The 18,913-nt window shown below is 41.9% G+C and overlaps 1 protein-coding gene across 2 annotated transcripts in view; it reads right to left on the bottom strand.

Annotated features, from left to right (window-relative positions):
• Positions 1 to 1,150: 1,150 nt before the first annotated feature.
• Positions 1,151 to 18,913, bottom strand: part of LOC106584199 (uncharacterized) — a 42,288-nt gene continuing 24,525 nt past the window's right edge. For both annotated transcript variants that reach the window (XM_014169209.3, XM_014169206.3), the window contains exons 2-14: positions 12,348 to 12,444; positions 11,772 to 12,129; positions 11,402 to 11,628; positions 8,941 to 9,046; positions 7,333 to 7,426; positions 6,605 to 6,714; positions 6,181 to 6,322; positions 5,512 to 5,582; positions 5,262 to 5,390; positions 4,820 to 4,972; positions 4,610 to 4,688; positions 4,434 to 4,484; positions 1,151 to 4,303 (exon numbers count right to left, since the gene is read on the bottom strand). In XM_014169209.3, coding sequence (XP_014024684.1) covers positions 4,241 to 4,303; positions 4,434 to 4,484; positions 4,610 to 4,688; positions 4,820 to 4,972; positions 5,262 to 5,390; positions 5,512 to 5,582; positions 6,181 to 6,322; positions 6,605 to 6,714; positions 7,333 to 7,426; positions 8,941 to 9,046; positions 11,402 to 11,628; positions 11,772 to 12,129; positions 12,348 to 12,444 — 1,680 coding nt within the window. In that variant the 3' untranslated portion in view covers positions 1,151 to 4,240. The remainder of the gene's footprint in view (positions 4,304 to 4,433; positions 4,485 to 4,609; positions 4,689 to 4,819; positions 4,973 to 5,261; positions 5,391 to 5,511; positions 5,583 to 6,180; positions 6,323 to 6,604; positions 6,715 to 7,332; positions 7,427 to 8,940; positions 9,047 to 11,401; positions 11,629 to 11,771; positions 12,130 to 12,347; positions 12,445 to 18,913) is intronic.

The following is an 18,913-nucleotide window of genomic DNA, read 5'->3' on the forward strand; positions in this document are numbered from 1 at the left end:
TCCATAAAGAGCCCATCCAACTACCTCATCCCCATACTGTATTTATTTATTTATTTATCTTGCTCCTTTGCACCCTAGAATCTCTACTTGCACATTAATCTTCTGCACATCTACCATTCTAGTGTCTAATTGCTATATTGTAATTACTTCGCCACCATGGCCTATTTATTGCCTTACCTCCCTTATCTTACCTCATTTGCACTCACTGTATATAGATTTTTTATTTTTTCTACAGTATTATTGACTGTATGTTTGTTTATTCCATGTGTAACTCTGTGTTGTTGTATGTGTCGAACTGCTGTGCTTTATCTTGGCCAGGTCACAGTAGTAAATGAGAACTTGTTCTCAACTAGCCTACCTGGTTAAATAAAGGTGAAATAAAATAAATGAAAAAAAAGTGTTTTCTCCATATTTAGGCAACTTGTCTTACTTATGTCTTGTCTTCAAAAAGAGATATAAAATACCAGAAATATGGTGTTGATTCACCAGGGACTATCAAAGCAATATGATGTGGACCTTCAACAAATCAAGCATGAGCCACACTGCTTGAAATATGGGGCTTCCTCAGTCGGTTTGAGGGATGATTGTTGCCGTCTAATACTGCTCTCTGGTGGCCAGTATCAGACATAAACAAAGTCTCCAAATTATCACTGATTGATAAGCCCTGTACAACAGGGATCCCACAGGGCTACAAAAGAGGAGAAATTTGGTTGTGAATCAGCAGTTTTTCTCTTGTTATTTCAGTCACTTAAATAGCCCATGTCAGCAAAACATTTTTAGATTCGTAAATTAGTCTAGCGGCCAGCTATCTAAACTTGGTCAAATTACCGACCGTGGGCCCCCATATATTTTTTTACTCACTCAAATATCCTATTAAAAACTGTAAACATTTCCCTCAACCTGAAGGCAAAATTTGCAAAATTGCAGGAAATTAACTCTGAAACTACATTTTTTTCTCTCCGCTGTTAAAAGGGGGATGCTAAAATGTTTTGCTCTCAAGTGGGGGAAACACAAGTTGCCCATCACTGCTGTAGAAAATAGGATGATTCTACTGCCTCACGGTTTTCCGTAACTCATTTCAATTAACTTTCTCTATACTGTCAAATAAAGTATTGTTCACATTGTAGAGTAAAACCAGGAATAAATCATGTCAGGATTTGTATTTATTTATCTTTCTACATTTCTATCTAGGAATCATCACAGAAAAACAAACTTGGAAAAACAAGTCACATATTTTTTAACAATTCACAACGCTTTTCCACTTTGAAAGGGTATAAGGAGGACAACTTCATATCATGGAGGGCACATCTGACCAAGAAATAATCTGACAATCAATCAATATCTGACCAAATAATAATCAACCCACTATCCACAGTTTGAGAATAGCGAGGCAATAATACACACATTTTTATTTTATTTAGATCTACAGTAGAATTACTCAAACACTTCAAATGTAATCGGTAGAACACAAATAAATAAATTAGCTCTTCTTTTATGTGTTTATTCTCTCCTGGGTCTTATATACAATTATATACCCTTCTCATGGACGCTAAGCCTTGCGTTTCAAGTAAAATCTGTTGAGGAACCAAGACAACTCATGAACATAAATTCTAACTTCATAGCCTGGTCCCAGATCAGTTTGTGCTCTTGCCAACTTCATTGCTGTCAGTGTCAAGCTAATTATAAATGACATGACAATGAGTGACAACAACTTGATGTGAGAGCACAAGTAGACTGGCACTGGTTGAATCAGCATTGTTTCCACGTAATTTCAACCCCAAAAATCTATGTGATGATGTTGAATCAACATGTAAAACTTTACGGAAACAAAAATATAAACGCAACGTGCAAAAATGTCAACTATTTTACTGATTTACAGTTCATATGGGGAAGTAAGTTAATTGAAAATAATAAATTAGACCCTAATCTATGTATTTCACATGACTGGGCAGCCATGGGTGGGCCTGGGAGGGCATAGACCCGCCCACTGGGGAGCCAGGCCCAGCCAATCAGAATTCGTTTTTCCCCACAAAAGGCCATTATTAAAGACAGAAATACTCCTTAGTTTCATCAGCTGTCTGGGTGGCTGGTCTCAAACAATCCCGCAGGTGAAGAAGCCAGATGTGGAGGTCCTGGACTGTTGTGATTACATGTGGTCTGCGGTTTTGAGGCCGGTTGGACATACTGCCAAATTCTCTAAAACGACGTTGGAGGTGGTTATGGTAGAGAAATTAACATTCAGTTCTCTGGCAACAGCTCTGGTGGACATTCCTGCACTCAGCATGCCAATTGCACGCTTCCTCAAAACTTGAGACATCTGTGGCATTGTGTTGTGTGACACAACTGCACATTTTAGAGTTACCTTTTACTGTCCCTAGCACAAGGTGCACCTGTGTAATAATCTGGGGTGCAACTTTGGTTTTAGAAGTGGGGGGGACCATAATTATGATTGTTATTTTATAACTTGTTTTCAGTTGGATAAACATTCCTAACAGCCTACCAGACTGCTCGGAGGCGTCCGAAATGGTCCTAAAGCACACCGTTGCCTTGTTTTGTATCACATTCCAATGATAAAACTGGGGGGGACAAAAATGCAATTTCAGAATGTGGGGGGGACATGTCCCTTGTTTCAGCTTATGAAACATGGGACCAACACTTTACATGTTGCGTTCATATTTTTGTTCAGTATAATTGGATTTGCGCTATCAACGTAAAGGCATTTCGTATTTTTTTCACCCAACTTTTAACCTAAATCTTTTAACCTAAAAAAATACTGAATTCACGTTAGTTGACAACTGAACGAAATGTAAATCAAAACTAGACGTTGAACTGACATCTGTGCCCTGTGGGTGGCTACTAACTTCAGTGATAAACATGAATTATTCAATCATATAGGTAGTGTTCTGTAGATCAGTAGTATGCCTTCATGGAAGGTGAGAGGGCTACTCCAAATGGCCAAAGCAAAGCAGGGTCAAAGGTCAAGCCAACAGCATGCAAGCACAGAGGTGGTTTTATAGTAAATTCACACCAGTGGTGCCAGGAGAAAGTAAAGTTAGCAGCAATGGGAAGAGCCAATACTAAGGAATAATCTGTTAATTTTCCAATTTCAATTAATTAATACAACAAACTTCAATGGGGCAAATAAAGAAGAAATGGACAGTATTGTCAAATGTAAAGAAAAAAAAAAGCACTCCTAACTCTAGAAACTATGCTAGGAAAATACCAGGAAAAGAAATGCTCCCACATCAGACTTCTAATTCAAAACCTCTCAAATAAATAAAAAGCAATGGTATGACAAGACTTGGTAAACTAGACCTATGATAAGGTATTTCACATCCACAGTATGCTGAAAATATACACAAATAATATGATGGGGGTTCCGTTTGTATTTGATAGCGATCCATTAAAAGTTCAGGGCATGATGCTTATAACATGTGACTATGCAAAATACCTTTATTAATTACACAAAACTATTATGAAGGTAGCCATCATATTAACACATACGTTTCTTTATCAAGTAATGTCGAGTTTTAGGTAACTGTTACACCACATTAACTGCAATATGATAAATACTACATTAATACTGGGTACAATTTCTACTGGGGGTAATGGGCACTCCACTCTTTCACTCCACGCCTCATCTTTCATTCAGCAGGATGATGCCTACTGGGTCCGAGGGGCTGTGCGTGATGTCCTCTCAGACTAGAAGCCCTCCTCCTAACCCTCAGCCCAGGGGCTGCACATGTCAGCTCTGTCCCAACTGAGTTCTTTCAGTTACCCAACTGAAGCTAGGACAGCAATACACTGGCCCATAAGGGACATTCAGCTGTTGAACAAAGTTGTTGGCCACCCCACCTGCAATCCCCTCTTCCCTTGTCATGGCGAAGGTCCCTTCTTTTTGTGCTTGCAGGACTGAATGACCGCATGGTGCACCATGCCACTGTGGACATTGTTAGCTGGGTTGTTAGCTGAGTGTCTTTGGTGATGTTGTGGCCAGAGTAACAGAGTGGGATGGGGCTGGGGTTGGAGGTAGAAATGTAACCCTAAACTTCCTGCTGGCCTCACACCCTCCCATCTGTGGCGAGAGCTATAGCGAGCCGCGGTGCAAAGCTAACGGATGCGAGGATGCGAGGCAGCGCAGAGAGTAGTGATCGAGTAGCCATACAGGTACAGCAGTGTTGGTCCAGTGTTGGGTCCCGCCCCTGGCCCCAGTGTCATCAATAGGCAGCAGCCCATGTCATCATAAGGTGCCCACAGGGTCTTGGGCGTCATTTTGGAGGGGAGACTCATTCTGGATGGGGGACTAAACCAATAGAAAAGAAAGACTGAATAAGCCCCTGATGTTTGGCACCTACAGTATATTTGTGAATATAGATGAATGGAAAGTCAATAAGGTTTGTGAGCTGGTTGGCTGAGGGGTTTTGAGGGCTTACCTGTCTAGATTTTCGGGGAGGGTGAGGGTGTGTTGAGTGGCACTTATTTTTCTGTAAGAAAATGTACCGTGTATTTACCATGTTAGTGTATTGTGATACAAATGGGTTAAATGCATCATACCAAACAAATCTCAAGGATGGAAAGTGGTGTGTGTGCGTGTGTGTGTGTGTTTTACCTTCTGATGCAGGCGGTAGTGAAGATTACGGTCCGACAGCCAGGAATGTTTCAGTGACTGTGAGGCACTCATCCTCCAACTAGGGAACACACCCACAAACACACACATGCATGATGAAAACACACACAATCACAGGGATACACAGGTCTACAACTGAATAATAATACAACCTTAGATAGCACACACAAAGTAACACACAGTAACTTTCACCTATTGCTCTTGATCAGCAGGCGCGCGATGAAGTCTTTGGCCTCCTCAGAGATGTCTGTAAACTCCTCCTCCTCAAAGTTCCACTGACAGGCGAGGATGTTGTTCAGAGTCTCGTTGTCATCGTCACCCAGGAATGGAGACAGACCAGTCAGCCTAGAGGCACAGCGGAGAGGTGAGCCACAGTGATGACATTGAGGATAAGTGATCACAAAAGCTCTGACAAAGGCTAGGAGGCTGAAACGTTAGCTTTTAATACAATGCAAGCTCCGTTCCCCGGGGAGCTTGTTTCCTTTGAATAGTGTTATTTAGGTGTCAGCACATTGAGTTAAAACCATGTCACTGTAGTGTATTTTTAATGTCACCCATCCACATCTTAGGGTAGGTAGCCTGTGTATTGTATGTGAGTATGAGAATGTAAATGTTATTGTCTATGAGGACTCACAGCATGTATGTGATGACTCCCAGACTCCACATGTCTGTAGGGAATGAGACAAATTCATAGTTGATGACTTCAGGAGCTAGGAATTCCGGCGTTCCAAAATTAACCCTCAGCTTTTCCCTGGGCTTATACCTGAGACAGGGACAGAGGAGGGAATGAGGAGAGAAGAGTGTTAAGAACGTGTAGAGAATGCCCCTAAAGAGAGACAGAGAAATAGACCATATATACTGTACTGTAGATATTTGTATCTTACCTTCTTGCAAGCCCAAAGTCTATTATTTTGATCTTGTTTGTAGCTCTGCTCACACACAGAATGTTCTCTGGCTAGGAAAGGAGACAAAAGAGTGAGACAAAGAAACTAGCTACCTGTTCTAAGCCAGTGACCGAAAGCTGGTGGTACAGGCATGGTCATCAAAAGATAAATAGGGAGAAGTGCACAGGTGGAGGAGAAAATGGGAAAGAGATAGATCCTCAAAAAGTTCTACAGCTGCACCATCGAGAACATCCTGACAGGTTGCATCACCGCCTGGTACGGCAACTGCTCGGCATCCGACCGTAAGGCGCTACAGCATGGCAAGCGGTACCGGAGAGCCAAGTTTAGGTCCAAAAAGCTTCTACCAACAAATCCATAAGACTGCTGAACAATTAATCAAATGGCCACCCAGACTATTTACATTTACCCAACCTCCGTATATTGCCTCCCTATTGTTATTTTATTGTGTTACTTTTAATTTTATTTTGTACTTCAGTTTATTTAGTAAATATTTTCTTAACTATATTTCTTGAACTGCGTTGTTGGTTAAGGGCTCGTAAGTAGGCATTTCACAGTAACTTCTACACCTGTTGTATTTGGGCGCATGTGACAAATAAAATGTGATTCGATTTGAATAGCAAATGAAGACCTAGAGAGTGGGTCATATACCTTGAGGTCTAGATGTAAGATGTACATCTTGTGCATGTACTGTAATCCCTCACAGATCTGTCTGATGAACAGCACTGTGTCTAGCTCTGTCAGGTTGTAGTTCTCGTCTATGATCCGGTCAAACAACTCCCCTCCATCCACACTGTATAGAGGTGAGAAATACAGTCACACACATTCTGGATGGTAGAACGGAGAGAGATACCGTCACACACAGGAATAGAGACAGGTGATATATGGTGTAGCGCAAAGAGGAGAAATACACACACTTTAGATACTTGATTTGAATCTTCAAATCACACTACAAACAAAAGGATTCAAACATTTCAAAGGCCACAGATGCAAACTCATGAATACACACACACACATATATACATATATATACCTGTATATATACAGAGAAAAAGAGAGAGAGAGGGAGACCCACTATTCCATGACGAGGATGATGTCGTGGCTTGACTCGAAGGCAGCGTAGAGCTGGATCAGGTTGGCGTGATTGAGTTGGTTCATCACCTGGATCTCATTCTTCACCACGTCCTGGGAGACAGGCCAATACGTTAGACATTAGATCCACAGGCAGACTAACAGAAACACAGACACACAAACCCAGCGAGGTCCGTTATTGAGACCTACAGTATCACACAGAAACTTGAGCCAGCTACGGCTTTGAACCTGGTTTCGGTAGGCTAACTAGACTTTATGAATATCTGAAATGATAACGTAGCCATTCAGCGATGCACTGCCACAGACATCTGACCGCTATCTCATCTCACATGGCACACTAAGCTGAGATGAGACTGACTCATGTGTCGTGAGTATTAGGGGGGATTAAGCTATATCTATTTAAAAATGTTTCTCTATTCTTTATGGCGTTGTGCTATTATAAAATATCCTTCCATCTTCATGGAGGGGACATTGGACACATACTGTACAACTGATATAATGGCTTCTTTCCAAATGGCACTGTATTCCCTATGTAGAGCATTACTTTTGACCAGGGCCCTGATCAAAAGTAGTGCACTAGATAGGGAATGGGGTGTCATTTGGGATATACGAATTCTTTATGACATATGCTATCAATGTCTGAAATGTACACCTGGGAGGCCTCTATTAAAGTATCTGTTTCGGGTCTAATATTTAGATCAAGGTCTTTACCTTCTCTTTCTGGCTCCTGGCTTTGATAATCTTGGCGGCAAGCTTCAGTCCAGAAGAGTTCTCTACGCATTTATGGACTTGTCCAAAACGTCCCCTATGAACCCAAAGTCACAAACAGAGAAACACGTTCATAAACAATGATGACACCCTGTTCTTTCTGTCTAGGCTAGGCTAAGGATAGTACAGTAATAACCTTATAGTAATGTTTATTTTCTATATCAGGCTTTTGGGGTTGTCATTGTAGGGCATAGGCATGGCAAATGCACTCTCTCTCTGTAATGACGTCAATCAGTAATATGAATTATGTGTCACTATTGCAGCTATCTGGGAGATGTGTTAGCGTGCAGAGCAGTAATACAGTAATCAGCAGATACAGAGCCTGGGTTTAACACTGGCTGACTGGCTGGTTGCATCAGAGAGGCCTGTCACACACACACACACACACAGGCTTTAACACTGGCTGGTTGGCTGGTTGCATCAGAGAGACCTGCCACACACACACACACACACACACACACACACACACACACACACACACACACACACACACACACACACACACACACACACACACACACACACACACACACACACCACACACACACACACACACACACACACACACAGGCTTTAACACTGGCTGGTTGGCTGGTTGCATCAGAGAGACCTGCCACACACACACACACACACACACACACACACACACACACACACACACACAGGCTTTATCACTGGCTGGTTGGCTGGTTGCATTAGAGACCCCTGTCACACACACACAGTGGTGTAAAGTACTTAAGTAAAAAAGTACTACTTAAGTCGTTTTTGGGGGGTATCTGTACTTTACTATTATATTTTTGATTACTTGTACTTTTACTTCACTACATTCCTAATGAAAATAATGTATTTTTTACTCTATACATTTTCCCTGACACATTTTGAACACTTATAAAAAATGCTTCATTTGTAAATTATGTCTGAGTCTTGGAGTGTGCCCCTGGCTAACCGTAATTTAAAAAAAACCAAGAAAATTGTTATGTCTGACATGCTTAAATATAAGGAATTTAAATTATTTACACTTTTACTTTTGATACTTAAGTATATTTAAAACCAAATAATTGTATACTTTTACTCAAGTAGTTTACTTGGTGACTTTCACTTTTATTTGAGTTATTTTCTATTAAGGTATCTTAACTTTTTGTCAAGTATGACAATTGTGTACTTTTTCTACCACTGCGTGGGCGTACTCACACACACACACATTCTGTCATTGCGTAATAAATGCCCCCTGGGCCGTCTAATCATCTGCCATTAAGAGGGCATTTAAAACAGCTCTGGAAAATACTGTAACTGGCCCCACCACAAGTGTGAGATTTCCCCTGATTTCATTCCAGCTGGGGGGGAGGGTGGGGGGGGGGGTTCACATACTGTGGAGTAAAAATAAATGGCCTGACTGTGATGTTATGAGAGCTGAGGTTGGGGGTTTCAGTGTAGTGTGTGTTTGAGGGTCTACTTGAACTGTGAGTGTATTATGGATCCCCTGCCTGGGCCTGCCATCCTCTCTCTCTCTCTTTCTCTCTCCATGTCTCTCACACTCTCCTCCCAACTCACCCTCCTAGGACCTCCTCTCTGTTAATGGCGTAGAAGGTAGTAACCTGGTGAGGTTTAGGTGTCACGATGCGGTGATCAAAGGGGGCTGCTGGCGGAGGGCTAGAGTCTGGAGAGAAGAGAGATAGATGGAGGAAAGGAGAGGGATAAGGGATATCATGTACATGGGGAAAAAGGGTGTGAGGGGACAGAAGTGGGGATAGGGAGGAGCATACAGAAGATAGATTATTTTCTGTTCTTAGTAACCAAACAGATCATATGGCGTAATGCCAGCATTTCATAATCCAATATGCCAGCTGTGTCATGTGCGTGAAGTTCATACATGCATGGTGTTAAAGAGATACTTTCGGATTTTGGCAATCTATTTCCCCAGAGTCAGATGAACTCGTGGATACTATTTTTATGTCTCTGCGTGCAGCTTGAAGGAAGTTGCTAACTAGCATTAGTGCATAGTCTGGAAGTCTATAGGTACAGTTGAAGTCGGAAGTTTACATACACTTAGGTTGTAGTCATTAAAAGTCGTTCTTCAACCACTCCACAAATTTCTTGTTAACAAGCTATAGTTTTGGCAAGTTGGATAGGACATCTACCTTGCGCATGACACAAGTAATTTTTCCAACAATTGTTTACACACAGAATAATTCACTTATAATTCACTGTATCACAATTCCAGTGGGTCAGAAGTTTACATACACTAAGTTGACTGTGCCTTTTAACAGAAAATGATGTCATGGCTTTAGAAGCTTCTGATAGGCAAATTGACATCATTTAAGTCAATTGGAGGTGTACCTGTGGATGTATTTCAAGGTCTACCTTCAAACTCAGTGCCTCTTTTCTTGACATCATATGAAAATCAAAAGAAATCAGCAAAGACCGCAGAAACCAATTGTAGACCTCCACAAGTCTGGTTCATCCTTGGGAGCAATTTCCAAATGCCTGAAGGTACCACGTTCATCTGTACAAACAATAGTACGCAAGTATAAACACCATGGGACCACGCAGCCGTCATACTGCTCAGGAAGGAGAAGTGTTCTGTCTCCTAGAGACGAACATACTTTGGTGCGAAAAGTCCAAATCATTCTCAGAACAACAGCAAAGGATCTTGTGAAGATGCTGGAGGAAACAGGTACAAAAGTATCTATATCCACAGTAAAAGGAGTCCTATATCAACATAACCTGAAAGGCCGCTCAGCAAGGAAGAAGCCACTGCACCAAAACCGCCATAAAAAAAACAGAATACCGTATCATCATTTTTTGAGAAATGTCCTCTGGTCTGATGAAACAAAAATATAACTGTTTGGCCATAATGACCATCATTATGTTTGGAGGAAAAAGGGGGAAGCTTGCAAGCCGAAGAACACCATCCCAACCGTGAAGCACGGGGTGGCTGCATCATGTTGTGGGGGTGCTTTGCTGCAGGAGGGACTGGTGCACTATACAAAATAGATGGCATCATGAGGTAGGAAAATTATGTGGATATATTGAAGCAACATCTCAAGACATCAGTCAGGAAGTTAAAGCTTGGTCGCAAATGGGTCTTCCAAATGAACAATGACCCCAAGCATACTTCCAAAGTTGTGGCAGAATGGCTTAAGGACAACAAAGTCAAGGTATTGGAGTGGCCATCACAAACCCTGACCTCAATCCTATAGAACATTTGTGGGCAGATATGAAAAAGCATGTGCGAACAAGGAGGCCTACAAACCTGACCCAGTTACATCAGCTCTGTCAGGAGGAATGGGCCAAAATGCACCCAACTTATTGTGGGAAGCTTGTGGAAGGTTACCCAAAACATTTGACCCAAGTTAAACAATTTAAAGGCAATGCTACCAAATACTAATTGAGTGTATGTAAACTGGGAATGTGATTTAAGAAATAGACGCTGAAATAAATCATTCTCACTACTAATTTTCTGTTATTTCTGACATGTCACATTCTTAAAGTAAAGTGGTGATCCTAACTGACCTAAGACAGGAAATGTTTACTCGGATTAAATGTCAGGAATTGTGAAAAACTGAGTTTAAATGTGTTTGGCTAAGGTGTATGTAAACTTCCGACTTCAACTGTATCTACTAGCATACTAGTTAGCATTGGCTATTGAAATTTCCTTTAATTTCCTGTATTCTGGACACAGACATAAACATGTTATACACGAGTTAATCTGGCTCTGGGAAAGTAGTCAGAAGAATCCCGAAGTATCCCTTTAATGTAATGTGACCTGTGGTGTGAGTGACTGAAAGTCGAATGTCCCTAACTAGAAATACAGTAGTAGTTAGGGTTTCTGAATGTTTATCAGCCTGCTTGCGCATCCAGGGTAATATCAAGATACTTAACTTAATTTACAGAAGATATCTCAATACCCTATTTTATTTTAGGAATTTTGCCACAATGGCTACAAAAGTCCAAATTAGCTTTGTTTTCAAACATTTGTCAGTTTCCAATTCTGCAAAATGATGAACCTCACCAATAATGTACTCTTTTGGCTGTCCATCATCCACCTCCTCTTCCTTCTCCGTCTTCTCTGCCTCTGATTGGGCAGCCTGAAGCTCTGAACCCTCAGGAACTCTTCCTTCCTCCTCTTCCCCATCTTTCTTTTCCTCCACTCGACTCTTTTTCAAGTTGTCTTTCACCCAATACTCCTCTTGGACGCCACGTTTACTGCTGGCAGCCACCTCACCTAACTCCTCAGAACTAAATAATGAACAAACATCAAAATGACTATCAATTGTGTTAAGTAAGTAACTTCCAGTAGTTCTTTTGCTAAGCGTGTACAGAAGTTGAGATTTACAGTCATAGTAGTAACGTCATAAGATGGGTTGAGTGTCGAAAGGTACCTTTCTAGAGGTTCTGATGACTCTTTCTCCCCTCCTTCCCCTCTCTTCTCCCCGTCTTCCTCTTGAACGTGCTCCACCTTAATCTTCAGTGCCTCTCCCTCTCTTCCCTCCTCTTCCTCAGGGTCAGATTCACCAAATATATCCCCCTCCTCTTCCTCTTCTTCCCTGGCCCTCTGCTCTTCCTCCTGGTCAGGGGTTTTCCTCTTCTCCTCCTCCTTCCCCTCTAGCTCTTCCATGTCATCTGGTTGGACAACGGGGATGCGGGGCATGTCCAGAACCACCCCATTACCATGGGAACGCTCAGCATTCTGCCTGTTGAGCTTCTCTACCTGGTCTAGAAGGAGGGCCTCTACAGAGTCTGAGGAGGGACAAACAGAGCAGACAACATCATGCTTTGGGGTAGATTCACCCCATCAACATCTTTATTTTCCTGAAACAATCATCCTTACTTTCAAAGAGCAGCCTTCATTGGATGTGTATTACCAAAGGGCACTCCTGCTCTAGTTCATTTACATTTATTTGACTGCTTCATTGTGTTAAAAGTTGAGGTGAAGTTTGTGTGTCTATCTCTGCTACCTGATACATCTGGAGGCTTCTTCTTCTTCTGGGCTTTCAGGCACTTCAGGCTGAGTTTGGCCTTGTCCTTCCCATCCCTCATCCCATTGTCCTTCAGCTGACAGGGAGAGAGGAGGAGACAGAAACATTAAACTCTCATAGCAAACTGAAGAAATCCCCATCAAAAGCTGTCTGTTTAAGCTAGAGATATCCGTTTTTTTGCATGGGCTGCATCTCAATCCCCCACATCCTCCAATGTCGGCCTTCTGCATCTTAGCTAGAAGGTGGCCAAGCTACAGCTGTCTTTGTCAGACCAGAAGACATGTCCGAACGGTTTGGCCTACAAACTAATATGGAAAGATGAGACTCTCATGGACACTTACATGTCACCTGTTTTGCTCAAGGACACCAACAAGCATCACGGGACACCTCTGAAGTCGGTACCGCCGATCTGCCAACTTCTGTTTGTAGCGTCCGAACAGTTTGGGCTACACACTAATATGACCCCTCTATGGAAAGGGGAGTCTTGTTTTGCTCTAGAACACCCACCAGCCTCACAAGACTCGCCTGAAGGCAGCCTGGTACCAGTTTTTTTTTTAAATGCGAAGTATACAGCGCCTTCAGAAAGTATTCAAACACCTTGACTTTTTCCACATTTTGTTGTGTTAAAAAGTAGGATTCAAATGGATTTAATTGCCGTTTTTTTTGTCAACGATCTATACAAAATACTCTGTAATGTCAAAGTGGAAGAAAAATAGGAACATTAGTGAAAAATATCATGAAACATAAAACACTAATATATCTTGTCAATACATGTTAGAATCATCTTTGGCAGCGATTACAGATGTGGGTCTTTCTGGGTAAGTCTCCAAGTGCTTTCCACACCTGGATTGTGGAACATTTGCCCATTATCATTTTTAAAATGTTTCAAGCTCTGTCAAATTGGTCATTGCTAGACAACCATTTTCAGGTCTTGACATAGATTTTCAAGCAGAGTTAACTATGTAACTGTTGGCCTCATGGTGAAATCCCTGAGTGGTTTCCTTCCTCTCCGGCAACTGAGTTAGGAGGGACGCCTGTATCTTTGTAGTAATGGGGTGTATTGATACACCATCCAAAGTGTAATTAATAACTCATGCTCAAAGGTATATTCAATGACTGCTTTTTTAATAAAAAAATTTACCCATCTACAAATAGATGCCCTTCTTTGTGAGGCATTGGACTCCCTGGTTTTTGTGGGTGAAATTCACTGCTCGACTGAGGGACCTTACAGATAATTGTATGTGTGTGTGGTACAGAGATGAGGTAGTCATCAACAAATAATGCTAAACACTGTTATTGCACACAGGTTGAGTCCATACAACCTATGATGTGACTTGTTAATGCTATGATAGTGAATGTAAAGAGAAGGGAGTGATGGAAAGAAATTTAGAAGGGAAAAATTTGAGACTCCAAAAGTGTTGGCACATTCATTTGCACCTCCCATTACCAACAATTCGCACGTATGGCCAGGATGCTTTAATTATCTGTGAAAGCTATTAGTTCAGATTTCATGCATGTATTATATAACATAGTGTGTATACAGCAGCACATTTCCGATAGCAACAGTTAAGTTGTATCTTCACTACTCATAAACAGATGCATGTGTTTGTAGCCGTTGCTATGGTTGCCATCATAACTGAAGCATGGTTGTCATGTCATGGCGGACAGATCCTCTCCTCGACAGGAACAGTAGAGGGCTTTCATGTCATCGGGGGGGGGGGGGGGGGGGTGTGTGTGTGTGTGTGTGTGTGTGTGTGTGTGTGTGTGTGTGTGTGTGTGTCTCTAACTCGTCTTGTGGGGACTAGAAGTCCCCACAAGAATAATTAACAAACAAAAACTGGAAAGGGTTAGGTTTAGGGTTAGAGGTTAGGGGAAATAGTATTTTGAATGGGAATCAATTGTGTGTCCCCACAAGGTTAGTTAAGCAAGACTGTGTGTATGTTTGTGTGTGTCAAATTTAATTTAATTTTATTCATCACATGCATTGAAAACAACAGGTGTAGACTAGCAGTGAAATGCTTCACTCCGGTCCTCCCCAACAATGCAGAGAGAAAGAAAATAGAGAAATAATAGAAAAGTAAATATATAATAATAAAACCCCAAAAATACAATATGAGTAATGAGAACTTGGCTATTTACACAGGGTACCAGCCAGTGGCGGTCGGTGCCGTTTATGATGAGGGAGAACAATCTTTTTTTTTATGAGCATGGCCTTATTTCTATTACAGCATATTGGATTACTGTCATTCATATTATATTCACCCAGCTCAATGTTACATCAATAGGTTTAGGCTACTACATGATACTCAAATATTTCCTATACCCATCATGGGGTTGCTACAACCTAGCATATGTTGGTGACACAGGTTGAGAGAAAAATGTGAGGTGACAGACGGTGACACATGGACAGACAGTGACACATTCAATGACACTTTGCACACACTTGCCTGCATCTAGCTGATATAGGGTGTAATCATTAGTTGCAGTTGCAAACAAGAGTTTCTATTGGACAAATGCAGGTATGTTTATCTCCGTTTCATTCCATTTGCTTCCGTTTAAGAAACGTTTTTCAACAAAATCGGCAGGATGAATACACCCCTGGTCACAAGTAAACACAGTTCACTTTCATAACAGCCATCTACGCACTTTCCTCCTCTCACCTTTTCCATTCATTTGTGGACTTCAATGCAAAACACATCAGCTGTCTGGGACTAGGCAACAACAACAAAAATCCAACAAAAACCTTGATAACGTAACCGCTAACCGCTACACACAGGCTGCATCGTTGTCACCATATTAGTTAAAGTAACGTCATTGTCAACATAGCTAATAGAACTAATGCATTAGTAAACCCACTACAATCATGCAGTACTGTGTACAGTCAGTAAGCAGTTTAGCAGTTACACCAGCGGGCCCCAGTGGCAGTAAATTAGTAAAACCAAAAGCTTACCTTGACTTGGAAGAGTTCCAGTGTTGGATAGTCATAGCCAGCTATCTAACATAGCATGACGTCTGTTTGAGCCGGGTGTTTGAGTAGTCTAAACTAGCAATCTGTATTAGCTAGCTAAGTAAGTAAAAGTGAAAGTGGAAAAAAATATTGCTAGTGCTCTCTCTTGCTCTCTCTCGCTCTCTCTCTCTCTCGCTTCTCCTTCATTTCTGAAGAAATTGATTTGTTCAAAACTGTTCAACTATTGTCTTTCTCTCTCTTTGAGTCAACTACTCACCACATTTTCTGCACTGCTAGCTAGCTTATAGCTTATGCTTTCAGTACTAGATACATTTTCTGATCCTATGATTGAGTGGACAACATGTCAGTTCATGCTGCAAGATCTCTGATAGGTTGGAGGACGTTATCCGGAAGTTGTCATAATTACTGGGTAAGTTTATGGAATGGGGGAAGAACCATGAGCATCCTAGGTTTTGTATTGAGGTCCATGTACCCAGAGGAGGACGGAAGCTAGCTGTCCCCCAGCTACACCATGGTGCTACCCTACAGAGTGCTGTTGAGGCTACTGTAGACCTTCATTCAGCTCTTTTGTCTTGCTGACACTGAGGGAGAGGCTGGGATGATGGTGTTGATGTGAGCCCTGACTTTCAAAGCATTTCATGGATACAGATGCGATTGCTACGGGGCAATAGTAATTTAGACAGTGTACCATGGCGTTCTTGGGAATAGGGACTGTGGTGGTCTGCTTGAAACATCTAGGTATCATGTAGGTATTACAGACATGTTCAGAGAGAGTTTGAAAATGTCAGCAAAAATACTGGCCAGCTGGTCAGCGCATACTCTGAGTACCTGTCCTGGTAATTTATCTGGCCCTGCAGCCTTGTATATGTTAACCTGTTTAAAGGTCTAACTCACATCGGCAATGGAGAATGTGATCACACAGTCGCCCGGAACAGCTGGTGCTCTCATGCATGGTTCAGTGTTGCTTTCTTCAAAGCGAGCATGAAGGCATTTAGCTCATCTGGTAGGTTAAAGTCACTGGACAGGTCGTGACTGGCTTTGCATTTGTAATTCGTGATAGTTTGCAAGCCCTGCCACATCTGACGAGCATCAGAGCCGGTGTAGTATTGACGCTCTGTCTACTTGATGGTTTGTCGGAGTGTGTAGCAGGATTTCTTATAAGCTTCTGGATTAGTGTCCCACTCCTTGAAAGTGTCAGCTCTAGCCTTTAACTCGGTGCTGATGTTACCTGTAATCCATGACTTCTGGTTGGGATATGTACTTACGGTCACTGTGGGGACAACGTCGTCGATGCACTTCTTAATGAAGCTGGTGACTGATGTGGTAAACTCCTCAATGCCATTGGATCAATCTTGGAACATAGTACTTCCTGTTTGAGTTTTTGCTTGTAAGCAGGAATCAAGAAGATAGAGTTATGGTCAGATTTGCCAAATGGAGTGCGAGGGAGAGCTTTGTATGTGTTTCTGTGTGTGGAGTAAAGGTGAGCTAGAGTTTTTTTGCTTCTAGTTGCACAGGTGACATGTTGGTAGAAATTAAGTAAGACGGATTTCAGTTTTCCTGCATTAAAATCACCGGCCACTAGGAGCACCTCTGGATGAGCATTTTCTTGTTTGCTTATGGCCCTATACCACTCCTTGTATGTGGTTTTAGTGCCATAATCGGTTTGGGCGGTGAATAGACAGCTACAAAAAATATAGATGAAAACTCTTGGTAAAAAGTATGGTCTACAGCTTATCATGAGGTATTCTAACTCAGGCGAGCAGAACCTCGAGACTTCCTTAATATTAGAGATTGTGCACCAGCTGCTGTTAACAGAGAGACACACACCTCCCCCCTTGAGCTTACCCGACGCTGCTGTTCTGTCCTGCCGATGCATAGAAAAAACAGCTAGATGTACAGTATATTAAACATGTCCTTGTTCAGCCATGACTCTGAGAAACATAGGATATTACAGTTCTTCAGGTCCCGTTGATAGAATAGTCTTGAATGAAGTATGTCCAGTTTGTTCTACAGTGAGTGTATAGAACGGATAGAACGAAGGGTGGAAGCAGTTTATGTACTCGCCGATGTAGTTTCGTCAGGGTGCCTTCACATCGGCCTCTCTTACGCTGCCTTTTTCTCTTCCGAGTCTTGGGGATTAAGTCCTGGTCCCGGGTGAGTAGTATGTCCTGTGCTTCTGATTCGTTGAAGTAGAAATCTTCATCCAAATCGAGGTTAATGATAGCTATTCTGATGTCCAGAAGCTCTTTCCGGTCATAGTAAACAGTGTCAGAAACATTATGCAAGTTACGATCAATGCAAAAAAAAATACAAAATAGCAGAATTGGTCAGGAGCCCGTAAAACGGCTGCTATCCATTACAGTGGTACATGCCATGTCCCTACATGAGCTACTGAATAAGCAGAAGGCAGGTATAAATGATACCGGTACCTCAACACACGTACACCCACACACACACACACACACACACACACACGCACAGACTCATGTGTGCACATCACGCACACTTTCGCACATCACGCACACACACACACACACACACACACACACACACACAGACTCATGTGTGCACATCACGCACACTTTCGCACATCACACACACGCACAGACTCACTGTGTCGCACACTCACGCACACACACACACACACACACACACACACACACACACACACACACACACACACACACACACACACAGAGTACAGTATTGTTTAGTTCACACAAACTTACAGACACACAACGATAAACACAATGTAAATATGAAAATAGCCTGAATACATAAGCACAAAGAAAACTGACACACATGGTATACGGTTCGACATTTGTTAAACCCAAAATATGTTGGCTGCTTCTAAAGTGAATAAAATCGACACCAGTCATCTAAAAAACCCACAAGGCCTCCAAATTCCTTTAGTTCTAGGTTGGGGCAATATTATCTCAGCCTTGAGAATAGGACTTCCAAACGCCCTCCAGACAATGGTTGAAGGATAGTTAAATGACTAAGCATGGCTGACATGCACAGTGTAATGCTGGATATGTGGAGATGCCTCCACAAAGCCAACTGTCCAACTGGTAGACTGATGAATTATGAGAAGTCATGTCACACATTCAGAGAGTTATCCACTAACACAATTCTCCACTATAAATGTCTGGCTCAGTCTCTATGACTTCTAGACTCCTTCACTGGACAGTGTGAATTTAGGTCACATAATGTTGAGGAACCCTAATCTTACCTTTCAGAGACAAATGATTTGTCTCATTTCACAGACACTATAGTCCTCTCCATTGCTGTGTAGATGATATGACCAGGGTTGGATATGGACATTCAAAGATTTGAGTGGTGATTCAAGCTAGCATATACATCTACAACCTAGCAAAGCCTCTGATGAAGATACAAAGAGGACCAGCAATGGTGTGTGTCAGCCCTGATATTAAGATACAGAGCCCTGGCTTCAATATAAAAATGGAAAAAAAAGGGTCAGCACTCAATTGATTATGATTTACAATTTAAGCTTTTAATTTTCTTTCATAGCAACATGTCTTTATACACCACACACTGGCATGCGTTTCAGCTAATG

This window comes from Salmo salar, chromosome 23 (assembly GCF_965601325.2).
Source record: "Salmo salar chromosome 23, fSalSal1, whole genome shotgun sequence".
NCBI classification, from domain to species: domain Eukaryota; kingdom Metazoa; phylum Chordata; class Actinopteri; order Salmoniformes; family Salmonidae; genus Salmo; species Salmo salar.